Source organism: Struthio camelus, chromosome 8 (genome assembly GCF_040807025.1).
Source record: "Struthio camelus isolate bStrCam1 chromosome 8, bStrCam1.hap1, whole genome shotgun sequence".
Lineage (NCBI taxonomy): Eukaryota > Metazoa > Chordata > Aves > Struthioniformes > Struthionidae > Struthio > Struthio camelus.
The window spans coordinates 30957097-30979514 of record NC_090949.1 but is presented as its reverse complement, the minus strand read 5'-3'; the positions used below and the strand labels follow the sequence as shown (position 1 = coordinate 30979514).

At 40.7% G+C, this 22418-nt stretch overlaps 1 protein-coding gene across 2 annotated transcripts in view; it reads left to right on the top strand.

Moving 5' to 3' along the window:
• The first annotated feature begins 291 nt into the window (after positions 1-291).
• Positions 292-22418, top strand: part of FAF1 (Fas associated factor 1) — a 183780-nt gene continuing 161653 nt past the window's right edge. The window contains exon 1 of one of the 2 annotated variants that reach the window (XM_068953099.1): positions 292-422. Coding sequence is in view for 1 of the 2 variants with exons in the window: in XM_068953098.1 (XP_068809199.1) it covers positions 4151-4195 (45 nt within the window). In the remaining variant the exon portion in view is untranslated. Of the gene's footprint in view, positions 423-3711; positions 4196-22418 lie in introns of those variants that run through there. The other variant, XM_068953098.1, reaches the window with a different exon arrangement.

The following is a 22418-nucleotide window of genomic DNA, read 5'->3' as shown; positions in this document are numbered from 1 at the left end:
GGGAGCGCTTGAGCGCCCGGAGCCGCTGCGCCAGCGCGGAGGGCCGAGCCGCCGCGGGCAGCGCGCCCCGCCGCTCCCCCGGCACCCAGCGCCGCCGCCCCGGGGTCCCGCGGGCTCGCGGCCGAGCGGTGCCCACCTGCCCGCAGCGGCCCCGGCCCGGCACCGCGGAGGCGGCGGCTTCCCGGGCAGGGTCCGGTCCTGCCGCGGTGCTGGCTCTGCTCCGCAGGGACAAGGTCACGGATGAAGGGCCAATGTCAAGTCGCGGTAGCTGTGAGAGGCGAGAATGCAGAACAGAAATCTTTGCTGTTCGTGTTTCTGATGTTCTTGGTTAATTTGAAAGGGCCATTTTGAGGGGAAAAGGCACGTAACTACAAGGAAGACGTGAGGGATTCACTGCTTCAAAGGGAAAAGAAGTAACGACGGTACAGTATGGAGATTTTATTACCGTTCTGACTAACATCATTTAATGCTTTGAAATGCTTGACTTGCTGAATTGCTTTAAGTTTCAGGGGACCTCGAAAAAGCTGAATTCTGCAATAGTTAACAGCCTGGGAGGCGAGTTACACCGCGGCTTCAATGTCACGGCTCCCCAGGCAGCATACGTAATCTGTCAGTTGTAGCTGTCCGTGTAGACACCACGGAAAAGTTAGTTTGAATGTAAACATGTATGAGCCAATTCAGGGAGGGAACCTGTTTGACAATAATATCAGCTCATAAAACACCGCCCCAGTTCCGTCCCAGAAACCTGCCATGGACATGAAGGCAGAGACAGCACGTGTCGCGGGCCTGATTTACAATTACGACTGCGAGAGACATAACCAGTTTTACAGGGACCAACCTGCAATCTAAATAGTTAAAGGAAGTTAGCAGTAGGTATTACTTATGCGTCTGACTCTCCTGTAAGTTTTGATTAGCTTGTTGCTTCGCAGTCACATTTCTCTGTGCTGACCCCCTTGTTTGTGAAAACACCGTGGGGAAAAGCTATGAGCTGGCTACACAAAAAGCAGAGAATCCAGCTGTGCTCAAATTATCAAGTGCCCCACACATGCAAAAAAGAAAGAAAGGAAGAAACTTTTAGGGCCTTATTATCATAATTCTCGGTCACAAGCAATACTGCTGAATTTTGTAAACAAAGATACGAATTATAACTCCCCTCGAAGTTAACTCTAGAAATAGAAGTATATAGAAATACATATATTTAAATATAGTTACTTTTTTGCATAAGGAAGGCATTAATATACAATACTTAGAATATTGAATCAGTCGGCTTTTAAAGGACCTATTTTGTGACTAATCAGTACCTAAAATCTAAAGGTTTTGGTGGTATTACTCGTTGCTAATTTAGTGCAGAATTAGTCCTAAAAGTCTTGCAACACTACCCTACTACTTTTTTTTTGTTTTACAGTTAAAAAGGAAGCGTCCATCTTCTGTTAATCATGTTACATAACAAAAATAATTAACTAAACTGTAGCTGGGATGCTGCAGGCCTTCTGCGAGTAAAATTGCCCAGCCAGAAAAAGCCATCAAACATTCTTCATCATACTTGCTTCTAATGTCCTTCAAAGAGCTTTGCAGAAAAAAGCATGATATTATGATCACGAATTATGGTCACTTCCTTTTAACAATCATCAAGATACCCCTCATAAAACAGAAAGTGTAACCTCAGTCAGAATCAAAATCAGCGGCTGAAACACCTTCTGCAGGGAGATACTATCACCGGACATTGCAATGAGTCATGTCAGCAAGTACCCACTTTACCCTCTATAATTTTGTAATACTTGTAGGAGAAAAAAGACATAGAGGAGTATGTCGAAGTTATGAGTTGTGAAAAGAATAATAGAAACTTTCACTGTGACTTTAACATGAACTTCCTGTGATGTACGGTATGTTAACTTTTCACCTTTTCTTCACATTGTGGTTCAATTGCTTCCTTTTTTGATCTAATATACCTATTATGATTTAAAATATTACTTTAGTAGACGTGAACACTATGTAACTAACCTTGACAACGTAACTTTAGTTTAAATTCGTGCCAGGAATTAATTGGCTTCAATCCAATTTATAAAACTTGCTTTTCAGCCTTTATGATACTTACTCTCAAGTAATGCGTGGGTGGATTTGTTCGTAATTTAGTATAGGCTGTCACTGGCATTGCACCATACCTTGTACATATTACAGAATTGTATGTAACATCAAACTGAGAAAAGCAGGTGTGAAAGCAATTACATTATCATCCATATATTCGGTGGTGGGAAACTCGAACTGTTAAGCTAACATGAGCGAGTGATAAAGGTCTCTTGCACAACCTTGCCAACATAAACTAACGCAGGAATACGATACAATATAATATCCAACTTATCTGGCTTTGCATCACTAGTGGAGTTTTAGTATAGCTTTAATCCACCTTGAAATTCGGAGTGATTATCCAGCCACCAGAAGCAACCCGAATGCATCGTGAAGATCACAGCCCTCAATAGCATTCAGCAGCAAGCTTTAGATAATTCCATACCTACAGCATTCTTTTGGGGGAAATGGACTGTCTTGAAGGTGCAATTTAACATTTTTTGTACCCATCTACTGTATGTAACGTGCATGCGGTGTTTATTTGCTGTCTCTCCCTAAGTCACGCTCCCTTTTTTTAATGGATTCTGCTGTGATGTGCAGTTGTGCTTCTTTTTCCCGCAGGTCTCCCTTTTATTTGGCACCCTGTTGCTATAATTACAGTAGTCAGCAGGAAGTACACCGACTGAAAAACTCGTGTATAAGCCTCACGAAGGCGAGTAGAGGGGGGAAAAAAACAATGGAGAACTACGTTTCTTAAAGAGGGGAAAATAACCTGATTCACAGGGAGTATATCATAACGTAGCTCCCTTAGCTTTCACTAAGAAGAAAGGTGCTTAATCCCTTTCTGGCCTTAGGTAACCGGGACACCCACCGAACATATACAAAGGGCCGAACAAAACGTGTTGGGCTAATTAGCAAATTGCTGTCCGAAAGCGCGAGCGTTCCGTGTTCAACGCCAGCGGCGAGGGGGCGGGCGGCAGGGCGCGGCGGCAGGCAGCCCCCAGCAGCGTTCCTTCTCGCCGGCCCTTCCGCGCTAGCGCAGCGCGGCGGCCCCGGCCGCGGCACCCCGCGCGGCCAGCGGCAGCGAGGGGTCGTCGCGCACGTTACTCTCCGTCGGCTCAGAAAACGGCTCGGACTCTTTCCGAGGGAAGTACAGAGAGGGCGAAATTCACCGTTTCGCGGAGCCGCCCCGCCCCCGGTCCAAAAAAAAAAAAAAGGAGGTTTTGCAGGAAGTCATGCGCCGTCGCAGCAAGTGCAAACCGCGCTGGGACGCGCCCGCCGCGGCGTTTGCAGGCGCCTCCCGGAGCCGCGCTGCAGCCCGGGGGGGCGGCCGCCAGCCCCAGCCCCACCCGCTGCTCCCCCCCCCCCGCCCCGCGCCGCCTCCCCCCGCGCCGCGGCGTTGTCACCGCCCCCTCGAGGGGGGACGTTCCCCCTTTCCCCCCCTCCCCCCCGCCGCTCCGCGCCTCCGTCGCCGGGGGCCGCTCGGGATGGGCCCGCGCAGGGGCCGGGCGCGGAGGGAGCCCCCCCCCCGCCCCGTCCCGCCCCGCCAGGGCCGGCCCCGCTGGCACAGAGCGGCTCCCCGGAAAGCAGCGCCTCCGGCCGCCCCGCCGCGGCGCTCCCCCCGCGCGCGCGCGCGCGCGCCCCGTCAGCGGGAGCGGGAGCGACGGCGGCGGCGGCCGGGGGCGCGCGCGGCCGGAAAGGCGCCGCCCCGCCCCTTCCCCCGGCTTCGCGAGCGCTTGACAGGAGGCTGGTCACGTGTCAGCCGCAAAGCGCCTCTTTGCGACCTCAATGACAGGCAAAATGTGCGACAGGCGCTGGGCAGGCGGGGAGGAAGCGGCGCTGCCTCCTCCTCCTCCTCTTCCCCGGGCCAGCAGCTGAGGCAGCGCCGGCAGCGCCGCCCGCACCCCGGCCCCCGCCTCTGCCCCCCACCCCGCTGCCGCCACCACCACCGCGCCAGCAGCCCCCCCGTTGGGGCAGCTCGGGAGCGCCGCCGCCGCCTCCATGCGCTCCTAGCCGCCCGCCCTGCCCCTGCTCGCCGGCGGCCGCCGCCGGTGCGCGGCGCCGAGCCGGGAGGCGGCCGGCTGCAATGGCGTCCAACATGGACAGGGAGATGATACTGGCCGACTTCCAGGTAACGCTCGCCCCGCCGCCGCTGCGCTGGCCCCTCGCGTCCCTGCCGCCTGCCCTGCGCGGGGAGGGCCGCCCCCCCCCCGCCCGCCCGCCGCCCTCCCCGGGCCTCGCGGTGGCAGCGTGCCCCCTGCTCGGGGCTGGGGGGGCCTGCGCTCGACGTCCTCTCTGCCTCCGGGAGTCTGAACTGTTAACACAAAAGGCGTTTTCGCCCCCTTCGCTTGCGCCAGCTCTCTGCGACCGCCCAGGCCCGGGGACAGCTGGTGGAGAGCCACCCCCCCCCCCCCCCACACACACACATGAGAGAGGCGAGTGCCGGGGAGGGTGCAAAACTCCTCTCTTCTCGCGGTTGGTCCCGGCGCTTGTCGTAAGTCGCTCATCGGTACTAGGGGTTAACGCTGAGCAGGGCTGTGCGCATCCCACCATCAGCGCTAACTTCGTGGTCGCCTCAGCCTGTGACTGTTGTAATGGTGGAAGAACTCTCCCCTGCCCTTCCCAGCTAACCTGGGTTTGCAGACAGACAGAACACCCCCTTGAAGTGTGTTGCTTACCTTCCCTCCTCCCTACAAAAGGGCATTTAGACTGTAAATTAACTTCAAGCCCTTCAATCTTATTGGCAGATTGAGGTCTCTTTCTAAATGAAAGTGATGTTCAGGGACTTGGTTAATCTGCTCAATATATTGCTTCTTAATGTTGCTTGTTTCTTATATTGTTTTTCTCAAGAGCAAGTAAACAAACAAGTGGAAGATACCTGATTTTGAAATGGTGGGGAGAGCCAAAAGCAGCTTGAAAGAATAGCAGATTATATTTGTGTACATTTGTGTATTTCAATATTTACTTTCAAATCTGAATCTTTTCTTAGGCTTTGTCTCTCTGCAGTGGCTGGTCTCATATGGATAGGCTCCTGCATGTTCTTAGATCAAGTTATGAAACCTCTGCCTTTACATACGACTTCTTAAAAGTCTGTTAGCTGGGAAAGTATCTTGTTTGGTTAAAAAAAAAGAAGTAATCCATTTGTTGTTTGTGTTTAACAAGAATATTTCTTAAGAGTTGCAGGTAATATGATAGTGTAATTTATTTTTTGCAAAAGGTATTTGAGATCTTACTGACATAACATGTGGAGTTCCCAGTTGATAACAGGGAAATGTTTTCCCTTTCTGTATCTGAATATATGCCTTTTATATTTATGAAAATGTTTAACAAGCAATTCTATAATCAACCCTTATGGTGTTGTGCTTGGAGATACCTTCGTGTGTGTGGAGAGTAATTTTTAAGTTTTAGGGCTGGGATTTCATAAAGGAGCTCTTCCGGTAACAGTACACTGTAGAAAAGGAAATTGGGACCACAGTTCTGCATCCATGTGACTGGAGATGGACTTTTATGGAATTCCATGTAATTAACTGAAATAGATTAAAAGGTTCACATTCAGAAACCCAAGACTGTGATTAGGTTGATGGCTGGTAAATCTTATTAGATATTTTAAAGTAGAGTTTTTAATCTGTATCCTCTTTCCAAGTTTCTTGTGTCAGTGCTGTTTTGCAATTCTGCAGTACTTTTGATCTTGGGTTTTTGAAACCAATAGGTAAGAGCAACTGCAGTGACTGACTGTGAAGACAAGTAAGTATTACTGCAAGCTTACAGGCTGCCAAGAGAGACACAGAAATCAGCTGTAGATCCAAGATGACAAAATGTGTCTGAACTAGGACCTGGGAAAAACTTGTATTGTTTAACAAAGCTTGTATATATTAAAGAAAAAATTTCTTATTTTTCCTCCTGTGTTTCAGTAGCCAGTTCTGTTTTTGTTTCCTTTTTTGAAAATCCTCTAGCTTCTCTCTTCTCTTCATTCTGAAATGCTGAGTTATCAACTGTGATTCTGTTAAAGCTTCAGATTAGCGAAGGACAATGTCAGTCATTTTTAGACCTCCTGTATCTTTAATGTTACAAAATAGGGATTTGGGAGTTTTAAAATACTTGATGGAATTTACAGCTCTTTGACCAAGAATTTAAAAGGGAAAGGGAAGCATTATCTGCAAATAAACTCTGAATGATTTTTTTTCCCTGTTATATTTTCTATATCTTTTAATAAATATATTTTTCAGAGTTCTACCGCCATCTTTGACGTTTGCGCAAGGTATTTGTTGACAGATGTTATATATGCTAGAAACTTTAAAAATTCTTTGTAGTTATGTTCAGGTAGTCTTTGCTGAATGAATCTAAGGGGAAACTTCCATCACCATTTCACACTAGCCTTTTCCAAGTTTCTTTTAAGAGGGATAAAACAGTGGTCTTTAGGCTTGTTAAATTTGAAATGGTTGTCCCACCAATAAAAACTTTTCAGCGGTCATAATTATATTAATGTTAGAGGCTTTCATGCAGCGTTCATGGACCTATTTTGTACTTTTCAAAATTGGTAGGTATTTTGCCATTGATTTCAAGTGGAGCAGGATCTTGTACGCTAGCATTTGAATTTTCCTTTTAACTCTGCTGTAACAAGTTACTTCTACATTCTAAGATGTTAAAGAGAAAGTATTCTGTTTAAATGCTATATATGTATTATCAAATCACTTTAATAAAGATTTTAAGTACAGAGTAAAACACAGTAAGTCATCTACCAAAATTACTTTTTCTTAATGTGTCTCAAAACAATTTAAGCTTGTTCTGTATGAGTTATAATTATTTTCCTTCCTTCTCCTTTATTTTTTTTAATGAGGTTACAGTGTGCTACCCAGGGAGTATAAAGTATGTAGGCTGTAAAAGCAACCTATCTAACTTTTTCCTCTTAGGTTCTCACTTAAAAGATTAAGCAGAAGCTTAGCTTTGTACCCGAGTAGTCTGATTGTTTTTAGTGGAAGTAGGTAAAGTAGTGGAGCTATGCACGTAAACAGGTTTTTAACTGTCTTCCTAAATGCAATTCAGAACGTCTCCACAAAGTGTCATTGGCAAGTAGGAAAAGCTACACAGGAAAAAGAAGCACCTTGTGTTTGCAGCATAGCTTCTTTAAGAAGGCAATCATATGTCAATTGCTTAAAAGAATAATGCAGCAACCTGCCTGAAATCACATGAGAAATAAGGGAATGTTATTTCTACCAATTTTTGTTAACATTTCTTCTCTCTTGTTTATCATCTTTAATGAAAAATGTCCTTTCATCTCTGGTAGGATACCCAGGCTTTTACATGATACAAATACTAAACTTCAGACATTCCAGTCAAAACTGATATGCTGCTGTAGTAGACACTGTGTACCTGCAGAGTAAAACCCAGTCCCTGCCAGAGAGTTGGCAGTTTAAGTAAAGGTTTACCATTGCATTAAAAAGTACTTTCTTTTCTCTTTAATTAATAAAAGGCACTGATATGTACTATCATTCTATTGCTCTTCTACGCTATAAAGTTCGTATATGTAGGAACTTTATTAAAGAAAAAATTATAGTCTGATACTTTGGCCTCACAGTTTGGGATTGTATTTGTGGTGATCCCTTCTCATTCCTGGCTCTCCAGGTAGCCTATTGTATAAAATAGAAATATTTGAACTAGGTGAGGAGTTCATGGCACAGATGCCATTTTATAAATACTATGACTCGTATGCACACACTTTCAGGTACTTATGTTTAGAAATTAGTCCATATACATAAGTATGTTAAATTTGTAGGCTCAAAATAGTTGCTCTTGGCGTATATTGGTCGACTTGTAATTATTTAAAAAAGAAAAAAAAGGTAAATATTTTACTTTTTTTCTTTACTAAAGCAAACTTCAGTTGAATTGAACTTAGGTAAACTGGCATAATTGAATTGATAGGAATGAAAAATGAGTTTTGAGTGTTGGCAGAAGTGTTTGATGTAGACATTTATGTATATGAGCAACTCTGTCTTTTATTTATTTAATTTTTTACAATTTCATTTAGAGGACTGAAATTAGCAAAAATGTCTTTTTGCCAGCATAAATTATGTCCCAGCATAAATTATGTCCCCATATAGGATGACTTTGGCCATACAACATGGCTATCCTCACAGTAAATCCTAAATGTGGAATGGGCCAAAAATGTGGAATACTGTAGGAGTTACAAGCTATTGGGTATCCATATTACAAGATTATCTAGCACATAAAGCTTCAGATGGAGATCTTTCATGGACTTCACATTTTTCATTGACCAAGTAAGTAAGTAGCTCAAGATCTGGTTTGGGTAGCAGGACTTCAGAGTGGAATGGTGAAACTCAAATCCTTACTTTTGCTGAAACAACACATCTCCAATAGTTTTCTTCTTCTGTCCATATTTATTGTGCAAACAAAGTTGTGGAAGGCTTTATTTTATTTTATTTTTACATGTTTTTGGATGTTGGAAATGGACAAATACAGTGCTTTGGTATGAGTCACATACACATCTGTATATAAAAACCGTTCTTTTCAAGCTTCAGCTTTGTGTCAATTTTTCTGATAAAAACAGACTTTTTTGGGAGGAGCAGGGAGGAATTGGGAAAGAGGAACCTTGTTGCCATCGGTTATGAAAAGGTGGGAAAGCATGCTAGATAATAATGTTTTAAGTTATAAAATTGTTGATTGTGACATTGATATAGCAGCATATATATATATCCTTCTAGAACAACTAAAGTTAAAGGAACCGGAGAATCTTTCACAGTTTCACTAGGAAGTTAACATAGTGCTGTTGAATAAATGACAAGATATATTTTTAAATACCTCTTTGGTGATTATAAAAAATGTCTTCTTCAGCCCTGTATAAGACTCTGTATTACGCACACTATTTTCACTTTATAACAGTCTATATGCAGAATTTACATATGTATTGCACATTTTTGAGGGTGGACCGCTAAGAGAGTGTTGCTTTCTTCAGTATGTGTTGACACAGTGGCTCAGCTTCTCTGTCGCTTTTAAATTATTGCCAATATGAAAATTTAGAGGTGAAGAAGGTAGACAGATAACAGCAGTATTCTGAAAGAAGAATAATTTGATTTCAGTACACCTGATTGTGGCTCTGGACTGTTTTTATGCTGGGGTCTGGAAAGTCTGTTCCAGCCATTCTCTGGTAACAGAAAACAATCCACTAAGGTTTTAAAATTTGTAGCAAAACTGATGTCCTTTACATTTCTTTCTGAAAGAAGAGTTGTCATTGTCTTGTCATTAAAGCATTGGAGCAAAAAAGACTATTCTTGACTTCTCTGCAGACTTTCTGTGAAGGGTTTGGCAACACATTTAGAACTAAGTCCTCAATGAAAGATAGGCACTGAAGAGATACCCATCAAAGCTTAAATTTTTGGAAAATGTCCTCAGATTTGTGTTTAAAGTTCTTGAAGGCCTGTGTTTTTTGTCAGACAGACTGCCTGAAGCACCTAAATTTTTTTGTTTTTGTGTGTGCTTAGATCTCTCTGAGCTTTGTAAACTCAACATCTTGCTCACACCAAACCCCATCGGGATTCTTTTGTCTGTCTTCTCCGTAGAATTGTACGCAGCAGGCGCTGCCAGAGCGAGCAGATGGGCTATAAGCTCTGTCTCTCTCTCCATAGTAGATGGAGGGAAATCCAGTGCTCTGTAGGCTAGAAATCAGGGTTTGGGAGAGACAGGTTTGTTTCCTCTTCTCATACTGGGTATTTTTTAGGTAAAAGTGGACTCTGCTGAGTTTCTAATAGGTGCCAAGACGCTCAGCCCTGCTTCACCTGACTTTTTTTTTTTTTTTTTTGGTGTGGATTAGGTTACTATAGCCATAGCTGATTTTTGAAATAGGGATAATAATTCTTTGTTTTTTAGGAAAATTTATTCTTGAGAAGAGCCCGTAACCTTTAGGAAAGGAACAGACTTGTGGAAATAATGTCGGGAAAAATTGATTCATCTGGAACATACTGCTTTATTTTTTGTTTTTTTGATTTTTAGTATAAAAATTGGGACTTTATGACACCCTAGGATATTGAAGCTCATACCTATGAGGTAATTTATTTCACTTTGATGTGTATTTTTTCTAATCCTTATTGCTTTTTATCCTTATTGTATTGCATAGTCAATAGCAGCTTTGGAACTGGTAGCTGGACCTCTTGGTTTGCAAAACAATTGGCTTTGTGTGCTACAACTGGCCTCGGGTAAAGCATCAAGAGACATGATAAAAGCGTACTGTATACTTAGTCGGTTTCAGTTTGTTTGTTTTGATTGTCATTGATTGTCATTGTCTGCTTCTAAGACCTTTGCTTATATTAGCTTTTGTTCTTTGTATGTTTCTGAAGAATCAACAGTTTAATGTTGAGATACTTTTAGATTCAGCTGTAATTCCAAAGCTGTGTTCATCAGCACAAACCTAATCTGATTGATTTGTCAGCTTTCTGGCCTTTAAATAAAATGTGAGGTGAATTCCCAAATCAGGAATAAGAAACGGGACTAAGAATGGTGTCCATTTAGAAGCATGATAATTTGGATTTTTCTTTGATATTGCAGTGTAATAGCACTAACTGTTCACGGAAAAGGCAGCCAATTTCTTTTATTTAGTGACAGTATTTCCAAATACTATCTGACGTTTATGGAGATGAAAGAGGATACTATGTGATTTGTGTGCGTTACAGTCTTGGTGTAAGAACCTAATAATTTACCCCTTGAACACTGGTTCATCTTTAGAAAGAGGTTTGTGGTGTTCTCCTTCAATTACCTTGAAAAGACTCTTCACATCACAGTAATCATGTCACCATTTCCATCAGCCCATTCATACAGGTATTTGGGTTAGTAGGTCGCTGAGACAGATTGAGGGGTGGTAACTGTGGGATCCTTTTTCAAATGCCAAGACAACAGTACTGGCTATATTACTGATTTAAAAAAACAAAACAAAACACCAAACTTCTTCTATGTGATTATAACTACCCCTAGAAGTTAGGATATGCTTTTATTGCAAGAAAATGTGATAATTATTTGGCAAGTGCAAACTAAGATGTCCAGCTAATGTTTCTTGGTAAGCAAGGATCATTTACAGTAAACACGTTTTCTGAGTTCACGTTTTTGTATGTAAGGAGGGATAGAAAAGGAGAAGATGAGGAACTGAGAATCTCCCATCTTAAAAAGTCTTGCATTACTGCTGGAAAGTCTGAAGAGATTAGATGCCTTCCTCGATATTTGGGCATATGGTTCAGTTACCATTGCATGCCTGATTTTCATGCTTTTTTTTCTACTAGAAGTAAGAGTTAATAGCTTATTAGAGGATCTGTTTGGCATATCTCTGATAGGATTTTCTATCGTTTTAGTGACTACATGAGTCTGTGCTTTTGTCGGGTAGCCATTAGATGAGTCCCTTCTCTTAACTACTGTAGGAACTAGACTAAAAAGTCTGGGGAAATACCTAATGTTTTACTTATCCCTCCCATTTGGTTGAAAGGAAATGATGTGCTAGCAAGCTGGATTGATACCTATTAATTAAGCCCCTTTTTTTAGAGTTGACTAGATTAATGTGCAGTTGTAAAAACAAACTATTCAAAGAAGAAATCAGAACCCTAATACATGTTTTATATTTTATTTATTCTATCAAAGTAATTATCTGCTGGTCCTCCATGTCTAACTGGTTGAGCAGGTCTTTGTTCTGTGGGAGTAATAACAATTTCAAAAGATACTTCAGTAACACTGAAGTTCTTAAGAGATGTTTTTAAACTAAATCAGAAAACATTAGTCCTTCAGAGTTATTTTATATAGATATCGTATTCTACCTATTGCAGGAAACAATTTGTAAAGACAAGAATGCTGAAGTTGAGTCATTTCTATTATTTTGTTTAAAGGTCAGGTTGTTTGTGTGAGCAAATATCAAAGCTGCCGTACAGCTCAGATCAAGGAGCCAGCTTACCTAGTGTCTAATCTCCAGCAGTGACTAGTGGCCAAGCTTTAGGAAGGAACTGCAAGAAATAGGATCTGAATGGATTAACCCATCCTCATTTCTGGAAGTCAATGCTTTAAGAACGTGATGCTGGAATTTGTTGTAAGACTTTTGAAAGCAAACTGTATCAGTTTGAGTAGGTTTTGAGTTCTTCAGCTGATGGAGTTCTTCACAGGACTCTAAATAGTTTTGTGAAATGTGAGTCCACTCTGTAAAAGCGGTGTTGCCTCTTTCTCAGTATGTTATATGTATTCATGTATATGCTAATTTATATACTTTATTAGAAATTCTACTAATGTTCATGGTACAGAAATAAAATTTGTCTGAAAAGGCAGGCAGGTTTAGTAGTCCAGAGAACTAATTAATGGGCGCTAATTTTTGTTTTGTTTTACTTTTTAATTCAGTCTGAGCACTGCTCTGTTTATGTAGTTCGGAGACATGTGGCTTAAATGCTCGAGTATTAAAATGGGACATAGACTAGAGTTCATGTCTTGGCTCAGCTCATGGACTTCTTGGGGACATGCCTTCGTAGTATTCTGGAAGCAGAATTTGCTTCAGAGCCTTGAGAGCATCCAGAGTGGGCTGGAAACCACTTGAAAGTGGTTAGTGTGGTGCCAAGTTAGCCAGCTCTGCTAAGAAGTGGTTAGAGCTTCATGCTACTAGTTTAGACTTTGTACCCTGCTTGCTTTGTTCATAATGCTTTCAGTCATCTCGGAGCATGGGCAAAGTCCGCTCTCATCTGCTTGCAAACTAGTAGGTAGAAATACCTTGTGTGACCTTCAAAAATACCATTATTTGTTTTGTTGCTCCCTGATCCTTCTGTAAAATGGAGCTAATGCTTCCTTACTTGACAGTTTTGCTTAAGGTGGTGTTCAGACAGTACGGTGACGAAGCTTGTAAATAGTTGGGAGTGGGAGTTGAAATACATACGCCAGGCTAAAGTTTTGCCCAGTGTACCTCAACCCTTCTAAGATTCCTGATACTGGCAAGTGTACTAATTTAAACTAACAGCTGGGGAGTCTGCTTAATTGTTGCCAGATGGTCTTCTGAGTTATGTAAAAACAGAGAAGCATTCTTATCTTTTTGTTTCGATGCTTGTAATAGGTGACCTTTCAGTTTGTCTCTCAGTTGATACGCCTGGATGTTCTTTTCTTTTAATGTTTGTCTAAAACAGAAAGAAATAAAAGTAAATTTAATAACCACAGATGAGTCAATATTAGAATAGTCTTGCTACATCAGTAGGGCGGTTGCAAGGTTGGAATGACAGAGTATACCAAAGAGGAGCTGGTATGCAGCTGATGCTGCAGTCAGCGAAGGCCGTCCTGAGGCTGACAGGACTGTGGGATGAGAGATGCCGAGGTACCAAAAAAACCCTCTGTTCTGAGTGTCTGAATATGCTGAATCTCTTTTTAGGTGAGAGGAGAGTTATACATGGAACCTAAATCTGATATTATGATATTAAAGCCTTTATTTGCTTGGCTGAGCGTATTGCTATAACTTTACCTGTTTTGGAGAAGCAAGTATTAAGTTTTGTTTCTGTTGCTTTGTAATAATTACCATTGCAATAGTGTGTGTGTATTTTCAAGAAAAGTTCTTTTATTAAAATGTTGTGGGTGAATTAGTATACTGAAGCTTTATGACTTTGGGTAGACTTTTAGCAGAAGCAGTTAGGAGCTGCTGTTGGCTACTTTTCTAGAATTGTAGTTATTGTCATTGATTACTAAGCCATATTCCCCAAAAAGGATGGGACAGGAAGCAAAATACCATATTTCTCGTTAAATACAAGAAACATACAGCTAGATTGATTAAACATTCTACATCCAGAAACATATTTTATTTATTTATTTTTATTATAAATACTTAGGAAGGAAACAATGGATTCTTCTAGTAGTAAGTAATAGCCACATACTGGGGTGCATTAGTAAGAGCTTAGGCTGCAAACAGAGGAATTAATTTTCCCTTTTATTCGGTACTAGCAAGACCACTACTACCAGGAGTACTGTGTCCAGCTTTGGTCCCTCTAGTCCAAAAAAAGACATCAACAAAGCAGAGCAAGTTCAGTGGAGGACTGCCTAGCTTGTTGGTAGGCTGGAGCATGGGATGTAAAAGGAGAGTTTGAGAGAGTTGGGTTTATACAGCCTTGAAGAGAAGGCTACGGGGGATATAAGTGCTCCCTCAACTACATAACAGGTGACAATAGACAACATGGGGCCAAATGTTTCTTCGAGGTGCACAGTGAAAGTACAAGAAGCAATGAATACAGGTTACAGCAAGGCAAATTATATTTATGTAAATTATATAAATGTGTGTATATGTGTGTGTATGTATATATATATATATATAAAAATAAATATAAAATGCATCATATTATTTAGAGATTACAAAAAGATTCTTCCTGGTAAAGGTGGTCAGACACTAGAACAAGCTGCCCGGAGAGGTTCTAGACTCTCTAGAACTACTACTCTCTAGTCTACTCTCTAGTATCCTTGGAGATACTGAGAACCTGATAGGAAGCTGAAGTGTGTCTGTGAACTGAACTATCTTGCTGTAATTGAAGGAACGAATAAAATGGCAAACTAAGTTTTGGTTATATTGGAGAGGAAGTATGTAAGGTGATAGCATGTGAAATATGAGCAATATGCTCTGTGTTATTAAAAACAGCTATGAGTTATTCAAGCTGCTGACCCCAAGACTGAGAATTCAGCTACCTTTTTGAACAGGTTTATGGTCTGTACTCAAAAAGAGTTTTTCATGCTCTTAATCTCTCCTGTCTTTTGATGAGTAAGTTACTGAAGGGATAGTGAATTCATTTTAACAATATTTATTCTCTGCCAGTCTCTTTGATTTCTGTTAAAACTCATATATCATTATGGAATAGAGGTAGTTCCAGTTGCATTGCTAGATCTAATAATAAAACATACCAGGTAACTTTAAACATTTCATAAAGTACTGCTTGTGCAGTTGCGGTGGATGAAGATGCATTACGCTGGCTTCCCAAGGTTTTGTTGGGAGATCCCAAGGGATGAAAGCTTTTCTTCCCAGCTCTTCTCGCCTGTTCAATCTTGTAGTGGCTTAATGTGGTTATTTCTTTGGACACTGTAGTTTTATACAAATATTAAAAAGATGCAGTGAGCTACAGTGGAAACAAAATGCTGATGGCTGGAAGCTCTTTTGCCTTTTTCATCCAGCACAGGAGAGTCTGTATCACCTGTTTCGGTATTTGAGGAATAGGCATCAGATTGAATGACAGTAGCTTAATCTTATTCTGAGACAGATGGGTGTGATGTTAGCCTGAGGAAAAAGTCTGCGGTTAACAACTGTTACGATTCTGCCCTGTAGATCAGATGTCCAGGTTTGTTGCTGCTCTGGGTTCTTGGAGCTATGGCTCTAATTTTATCCTTTTTATTAAATGAACTGAACATAGTATCTGTATTGCCATCTCTTCTGGATTACTGCATGAAGTTCTAACTGAGGATGTTAACTGCAAAGTGCTGTGGAAACTAGTTGGGTACAAATGTGCTTTTTTCCAGTTGACCTCTACAGGAGAGAGAGAGAGCCATGAACTGTGAAATTCAGTGAAATCTATTCACATGATTTTCATGGGCCAGATCCTGTTCTGCAGAATTCTTCTGGGCTAAATCCCAGGTTGGTTTAGCTTAGAGATGTTCCCTGCTTTGAGAAAGCCTGGGTATTGTTGGTAGTCAAAGGCAATACAGAATTGTTCAACAAAATTGTTGTGAGAAGCAGTCCTCGAAGTTGTTCTGATCCAACTGCTGGCTGGTAGGCTGAATCTGATCTTCTGGATACTTCTGAACTGCTGCGTTTTGCCTTTCTGAGAAGGGGAACGGTGCTGCAGGTGAGATCTGAGTAGCAAATTCTGCCCAGCTGCCAAATACCATCTGCTCCCAGCTTCTGTGCAACAACTGCCACTCGCTATCCAGCAGGGCAACGGGAGCCTGTCTCGGTATTTGAGTCAGCAGCAGCTGTTTGTTGCTTTCCCAGCTTCTGCGGGAGAAGTAACAGCCCGCTTCTCTGTGTCGGGAGCAGCAGTTGTCCTGTCTAGTTTCGCTGTGTAACAACTGCCTGGATCTCTGCGGCAGGTGTGGGAGGGAGCATTTTAACGGCAGCTGCTGCCAGATGGGGAAGTCAGCTGCTTTCCTGTGATGTGGAGGTAGGCTAAAGCCTTTGCTGTTGGGCTGGGGGTCACAGAGGGTCTCAAAACCCCAATCCAGCTGTTACAGCTGCCGAGGTCAGACCACCCTGCGAGTGATTTGGAAGAGCAAGTCTACCGTCCTGCACTGCAGCTTTCTAGAAGAACCTCCTAGGTTTCTCTTGAATGTCTTGAATTCTGTCTGCCCTGCAGCTTTTCTTCTGTTGAATTATTTCCTCAATAGCTGCTTACTATTTCTGTATAGCAGTGATAATGGTTACTGCGCCAATTAAATAAGAAGACCCCTAACGGATAGCTGTAAAACTTTCCAAGGGTAAACTCTCCCATAGTATCTGACTAGGGTGTTGGTTAATCTGTAAAGCTACCAAAAAAAAATCGAAGAGCTGTGAGATTTCACTGTATACAAATCTAAATCCAGATGAGGTGTACACTTAGCTGGCCTGGAAAAGCAGGATGCTAAGAAAATGAAAATAATGTTCGGTAATTTTATCTTTGGAATCTGATCTTACGCAGTCAGTTCAGTCCAATAGTTCATGTATCCTCACATTCATTTTCCTCTTGTGTGGTCTGAAAAACACAGAAGAGACTGTACAGTCTTTAGAGAAGTGCTGTTGCTGCTGTGAAGGATAAATTTTAGAGATTTAGAGTACCGAGAGACAATTCAGATGGACGAAGAGAAGGAACTCCTACCTTTTCTTTCCCTTTGGCCTTCAAAAAATTCTTTGGTTTCTTTTTGATGTGTAAAGGTGGTTTACAAACCAGTAAGCCTTGAAGATTTTGCCTTTGCTGTGGTGATTTGTTTCTTTAAGTGTGATGACTTAGATGAATGTGATGTGTTGGTTGTTGCTTAAATCAAGAGTCAGGAGTGTACTAAAAAGAATTTTCTGCTGAAATATTTAAGGCTTTCCAGTAAATAGATCTCTTACAGGAATAAATTAAAATAAAAATCAGTTAACTCTGCGATTCAAAAATGAAAAAGTATTCTCTGGTAATATCACTTTACTTGCTTAGCAACAAAGATGTCTCTGTTTCTTCAGAGCTCATCTACTTCCATGTATTTTGAAGGATTTTTCTGTTTCTGCAAAATTAACTTTTTTTCATATTTTAGGGGTGTTGTTTCTTGCTTGGGTAGAACAGAAGGCATAACAATGAGCAAAATACCATGTTTTCTGGTATCTTTCATGTATCTTAAAGAAGTAACCCTCTCCTGTTTTTTTTCAATCTGCCTTCCTAACACAGCAAAGTATATATGATTATGGTGCCCCGGTCTCCTCACCAGTAGCTTTTGAACCTATGGACTCGTACCAGTTAAATTCTTCTAAATTTCATGAAAGTAGAGCTAGGTAACATGGAAAGAAGACCATTAAGGAAGAAGCCCAACCATAGCTTAAATCAGCACTTGCAGTCAGGGATGAGACACAAACCCATCGCAAGCCAGGCTTTATTAGTTTTGTTGCTCACAGAACCTACTTGTTTCCTGTATGTGTCTCCCTAAAGAAAATGAGGGTCTGAGTAGACTGGGTGGTTGTGTGACTGCTCTACTGCTCCAGAAGTCTTTGAGAGACCTGGAGCTACCTTGAGTGCTTACTTTCTTAGAGGAAAGTAAATGAGGTGCAAACCACGTTGTTGTTGTTTTTTTTTTTTTTTGGTCTATCTTATTTGCTATACACTTAAAAGGAAACAAACCTTTTGATTGCTGTTTTATTTATGTTTAGACCAGTGATGGGTCATGATTTGAGATAGGGATTTGTGTGTGACAGTTTGCAGTATCCAAATTAGTTCTGCTTCTTAATGTTGAAATATTCTGAAGTGTTAGTCTGCTACAACTAAGACTCATATGAGCATATTGAGAAAAATCTTAAACAAAATGTCTGTTTTGTTGCTACATTGATAGGTAATGTTCGTTCGTTCATTCATTGTCATTCAGAAATGTTTTGTTGGCTATTTTTGCTAGTTGTCAAAAAGTAACTGTAAAAAATGGTGTAAGGTTATTCATCAAAACTGCTTTCCTGAATATTAAAACTTTTCTTAGTTACTGTTTACAACAGTAAACAGTACTAAACTGATTACAACAGTAGTCAGTTTAGTATCAGTTATTATACAACAGTAAACAGTTGTACTGTGTACAACTGTTACCCTAATGACTCTGCATTGCTAAGAGAGAATGAGTAGGATTCTATTTTAGATTGTAGGATGCAGACTAGTGAACTAGTTTGCTTATTTACTTTACCCTCAAATGAGGTTACTCCTTTCACTGTGTGCTTTTAGTCTGAGAGAAAGGTAAGCCAATTTCATTTAGCTTAGCTCAAAATATAGGAATTCTTATTGGAGGAGGCCTGCGGGTTGGAACACAGTTGTTAAAAAGGTCACGTATAGCTTACAGGGCTGATAAATTACAAATAGTAACTTTTTATTTCTATGAAACCAGATTTTAAGTGTATTTCACTTCACTGTAAATAGAACCTCAAGCTGTCACTTTTGCAAAGCTTTTTCAGAGTTGGAATGTATTCTGGCAGTTGTCAATATCTTACCATTTCTTCAGAAGGTGGTTAGACTTTCAAGTGCTGAACATCTAATGTTTTCCACTGAAGAAACTATTTAAACAAACTGTGGTAGGGAACTTTTTTTTTTTTGTAATGAATTACTGAATCCTTTATGGACTTACAACATAGGACAATCCAATTGTTTACATATTACACTCACTTTAGAAAATACTCATTTTAAATAAAAATACACAATTTAAATAATACATTTTTAACAGTTTTTTTCAAATTGTAAAGAGTTACTTTAGTTGCATATGAATATTTGCATATGAATATATATGAATATTTACTATGTCAGTAGGTGAGATAAATTCAGATACTATAGCAAATAATCCTACTTTAAAAAATGAATTTTAAATTACAAATGGCCTAATTATTGTGTATGTATTCTTTTTCTCATTCTTGTTTTCTTTTCCTTGTAGTACTGCTCATGAGCTTTGTTTCTGCTTTAGAATGGAAACAGTTCAAGCAGGGAGTCTAGATAAATTTCCTGGCTTGCTTCTGTATGTTGGGAAGCACATACTGATGACCGATACTGTACTCTTTATCTGCATTTGCTTTCTAACTTTGATTATAAGATTCCTTCTTAGATATAACTTTGTTATCTTACACCTTTTTCCCTACTTCTCTGTGTGTGTGTTTTTGTTTTAATCTTTGTGAGAAGCCACACTGGGAGAACATATATATACACAGGAGCTTCTGGACTTTTCACTGTCCTTCCCTCATCTTAATTTCTCATGAGGCCTCCTCTTCAAGGTAAGCAGGCCAAACAACAGGAGTCTTCAATAAAAGAAGTCTTTGAGCAACATGTAGGAAACTGCCAAATCTCTTCTGGCCAAGCAAGGGTTTATAGGCTTTTCAGGTTGTTTTAGCAACCTCCTTCCAACTTGAAAGACTTCCCAAATGAGACCTCAGATGAAAACTTTTATTAATTCTTACCTTGTACAGGAGTTGAGGAGAGTGAGCTAGCAGGCTTAGGCAAGTTTGCCAATTGCAGTGGACCCTAATGTGTAGTTTTTGTTGAAGAGACGCTTTCACGTCTTCACTTCTGTCCCATATCTGCTGGAGGAATATCTTCTGTGCTCTGTCTTCTCAAGGTCACTCTTTGGGTTCTTCGTAGCCTTTCTTTGTCACTTCATATGACTGTGTGAGCAAGGAGGTAGACTATGAGCTTTCTAAAATCTGTTTCGGTATAAATTCCACAAGAGGATTTGTCCCATCTTATGGTATCTGGCCTTTCCCAAGATAACAGGTAGAACTTCTGCATCATTCCTGGCAAGAAACCCTTGGGGGAAAAAAATCAAGATACAAGTAGTGATGGATATTCAGGCTTTTCCTGACTATAGAACGCTTATCATAAACAACAACTTATCCTAGAACCAGGAGATGCAGCTTATATTTGAAAGCATGCTTTTCATGGTAAGGAAGAAGGACAAGCTGTGTGCATGTAAATGAACAGAACTATAAAGAAAGCAAAGTTCAGTGATCCCTGCTCCCAGCAGATTATGGATATTCAAAACCAGTTAGTATGAACAGTCGTAGTAGGAGTCTGTCTGTGTCTGGGGCTTAACAGAATTTGTGGTTACAGAATTCATTCATTGCCAAATAATAATTTGTTACCTAAATTTCACCTTGAAAATTTGGTCTAATTTTTTTAATGTAGCCTAGAAGAGACAGTCTTTAAAATGCTGTCCTGAGCAAAAACAAAAATAGAAGAAGCCATGCTTTCAAGCACAGTCTCTCTTTCTATACATCTCTCCAAGCCACTGTTTCTATTGTAACTTTATGATAGAATGAATCCTACTATAACTTCAAAAATGACAGTCTCATGTTCTGCACTCCTCGGTCCTTCCTGCCATGAGTATATAAGCTTTTGATTTGCTAGGGAGTGCATTGAAGTATTGTCTTACTTTTAACCTCGGAAGCAACTGCCCAAAATGAATAACAGAAGAGAAGGCAAAGTGTTACCTCAAAGGAAAGCATTCATTTTTCTTTAACCTCTTTTTAACACTCCAGATGCAAAGTGGGTAAAATGCTGTATTAGCACAGCATGCTGAGCAGAGGAAGAAATTTTGTTATGTACCAGAGAGAATGAGTGTGGCCGTAACAGCCTTATGGACCAACAGCTGCCTACCCTCCACAGGCAAAATCTCTCAAGTGTTGTCTTGTGATCACTCGTGGTCCTCCAGACCAATGTATTTTATCTAGACATAGTGCATGTAATGCTTTTTAAGTGTGGAAAACTTCAGCGTAGAATTTGGGAAGAGGGAACTGGCTATGAAGCTCTTTGCGATTTCCTTTTCTACTTCCCATTTACAATAACAAATGTAAGAAACAGGAGAAAAATAAGACCTATCATGGAAAATGTATGAGCTGACTGTTTTTTATTTCTTCAAGGGGTGAGTAAAAAGTGTGTCTGTTTCTGTCTCTCCCCTCTCACCCCTTTTTCTCCTTTATAACATGAAAGAAAAACACTACTAAATAAGCTTTCTTGACTCCAAAGATACGTTTGCTGCTATCTAGCTCTGTGGTGTTGCTATTAAAAAAGTTTGATGGCTTTTATGTAGTTTTATATAAACTAAACTTTCTTTTTATATGACTTTGTGGTGGAACAAAAGGAATATGATCACGCTTCAGAATCTGTAAAAGTCTGAACGGGTATTGTGTGCGTGTGAATACAGAGCGTGGCTTTGACTGTGACTGAAGATCAGTTCCAGAAAGAAACTGAACTGTATCCGTTTTTCCCATCTGGTGAAGTGTATCTGATATCCTTCTATGCGAGTGGTAGCAACTAAGTGGCAAAGTGAGGAGCAATGCTCTGCCTGTTGAATTGCTGGATGATGGATATCAAAAAAAGCAAGCAAGATGCTGGATCAAGGTTTCAGTTGAGTAGGGGTGCTCTCTTGGAGTTGCAATTAATCTAAACTGACAATACCTTTTCGTTGGATGTTATCCCTACTTTAAAAATGCTTTTGTGTTAGATTTCTTAACCCTGGTGAAGGTGAAGTGTAGGGCTAGAGCAGCGTGCAAGCCTTTTTTCCTAAAAGGAAAACACTTTAAATGATTCACGGTATAGTCTTCATTTTAAATAGTTTTACAAGGGTGCTCAGTTGTGTTTGCAGTAGTCAGTTGGCACTCATGTAGATCAGAAAGTCATACTTACGCTCTTCTTCACCTCTTATACTGCCCTGTGTAACACAGAGTGTAGAGGTATAAGATGGTGGTGGAAGCAGTAGAGCTTCTTTAGAAGTGTTTCTCATTTTACACAAAGTATTTCAGCCATCTCAAACTTAGCATTTTAAATATTTAAATGATCCCTTTCAAGGTGGTATGAGCGTTTCTTAATTTTGAATGTAGAATTCTCAAAAAAAAAAAAAAAAAAAATCTGAGGAACAACCCTATTGTCCTGATTTTACAGATAACTGCTTTGTCTTGCTTCCTAACTGTCTTCCTCAAGGTTTCACAGAAATTCTCTGGTGGAATAGGGCATTGTATCCTGGAATCTGATGTTTAAAACTGGAAGTCTGAGTTCTAGCTCATCCTTTTTTAACAGAGATAAAAGACCTATACCTTTCATGTCATCCTAGGGGAATTAATTGAATTTTAAGTATCAATATTCTGATTGAGATCAATGCTTTTAATTCAGTTTATTGCTTCTTTTTCTTTTTAG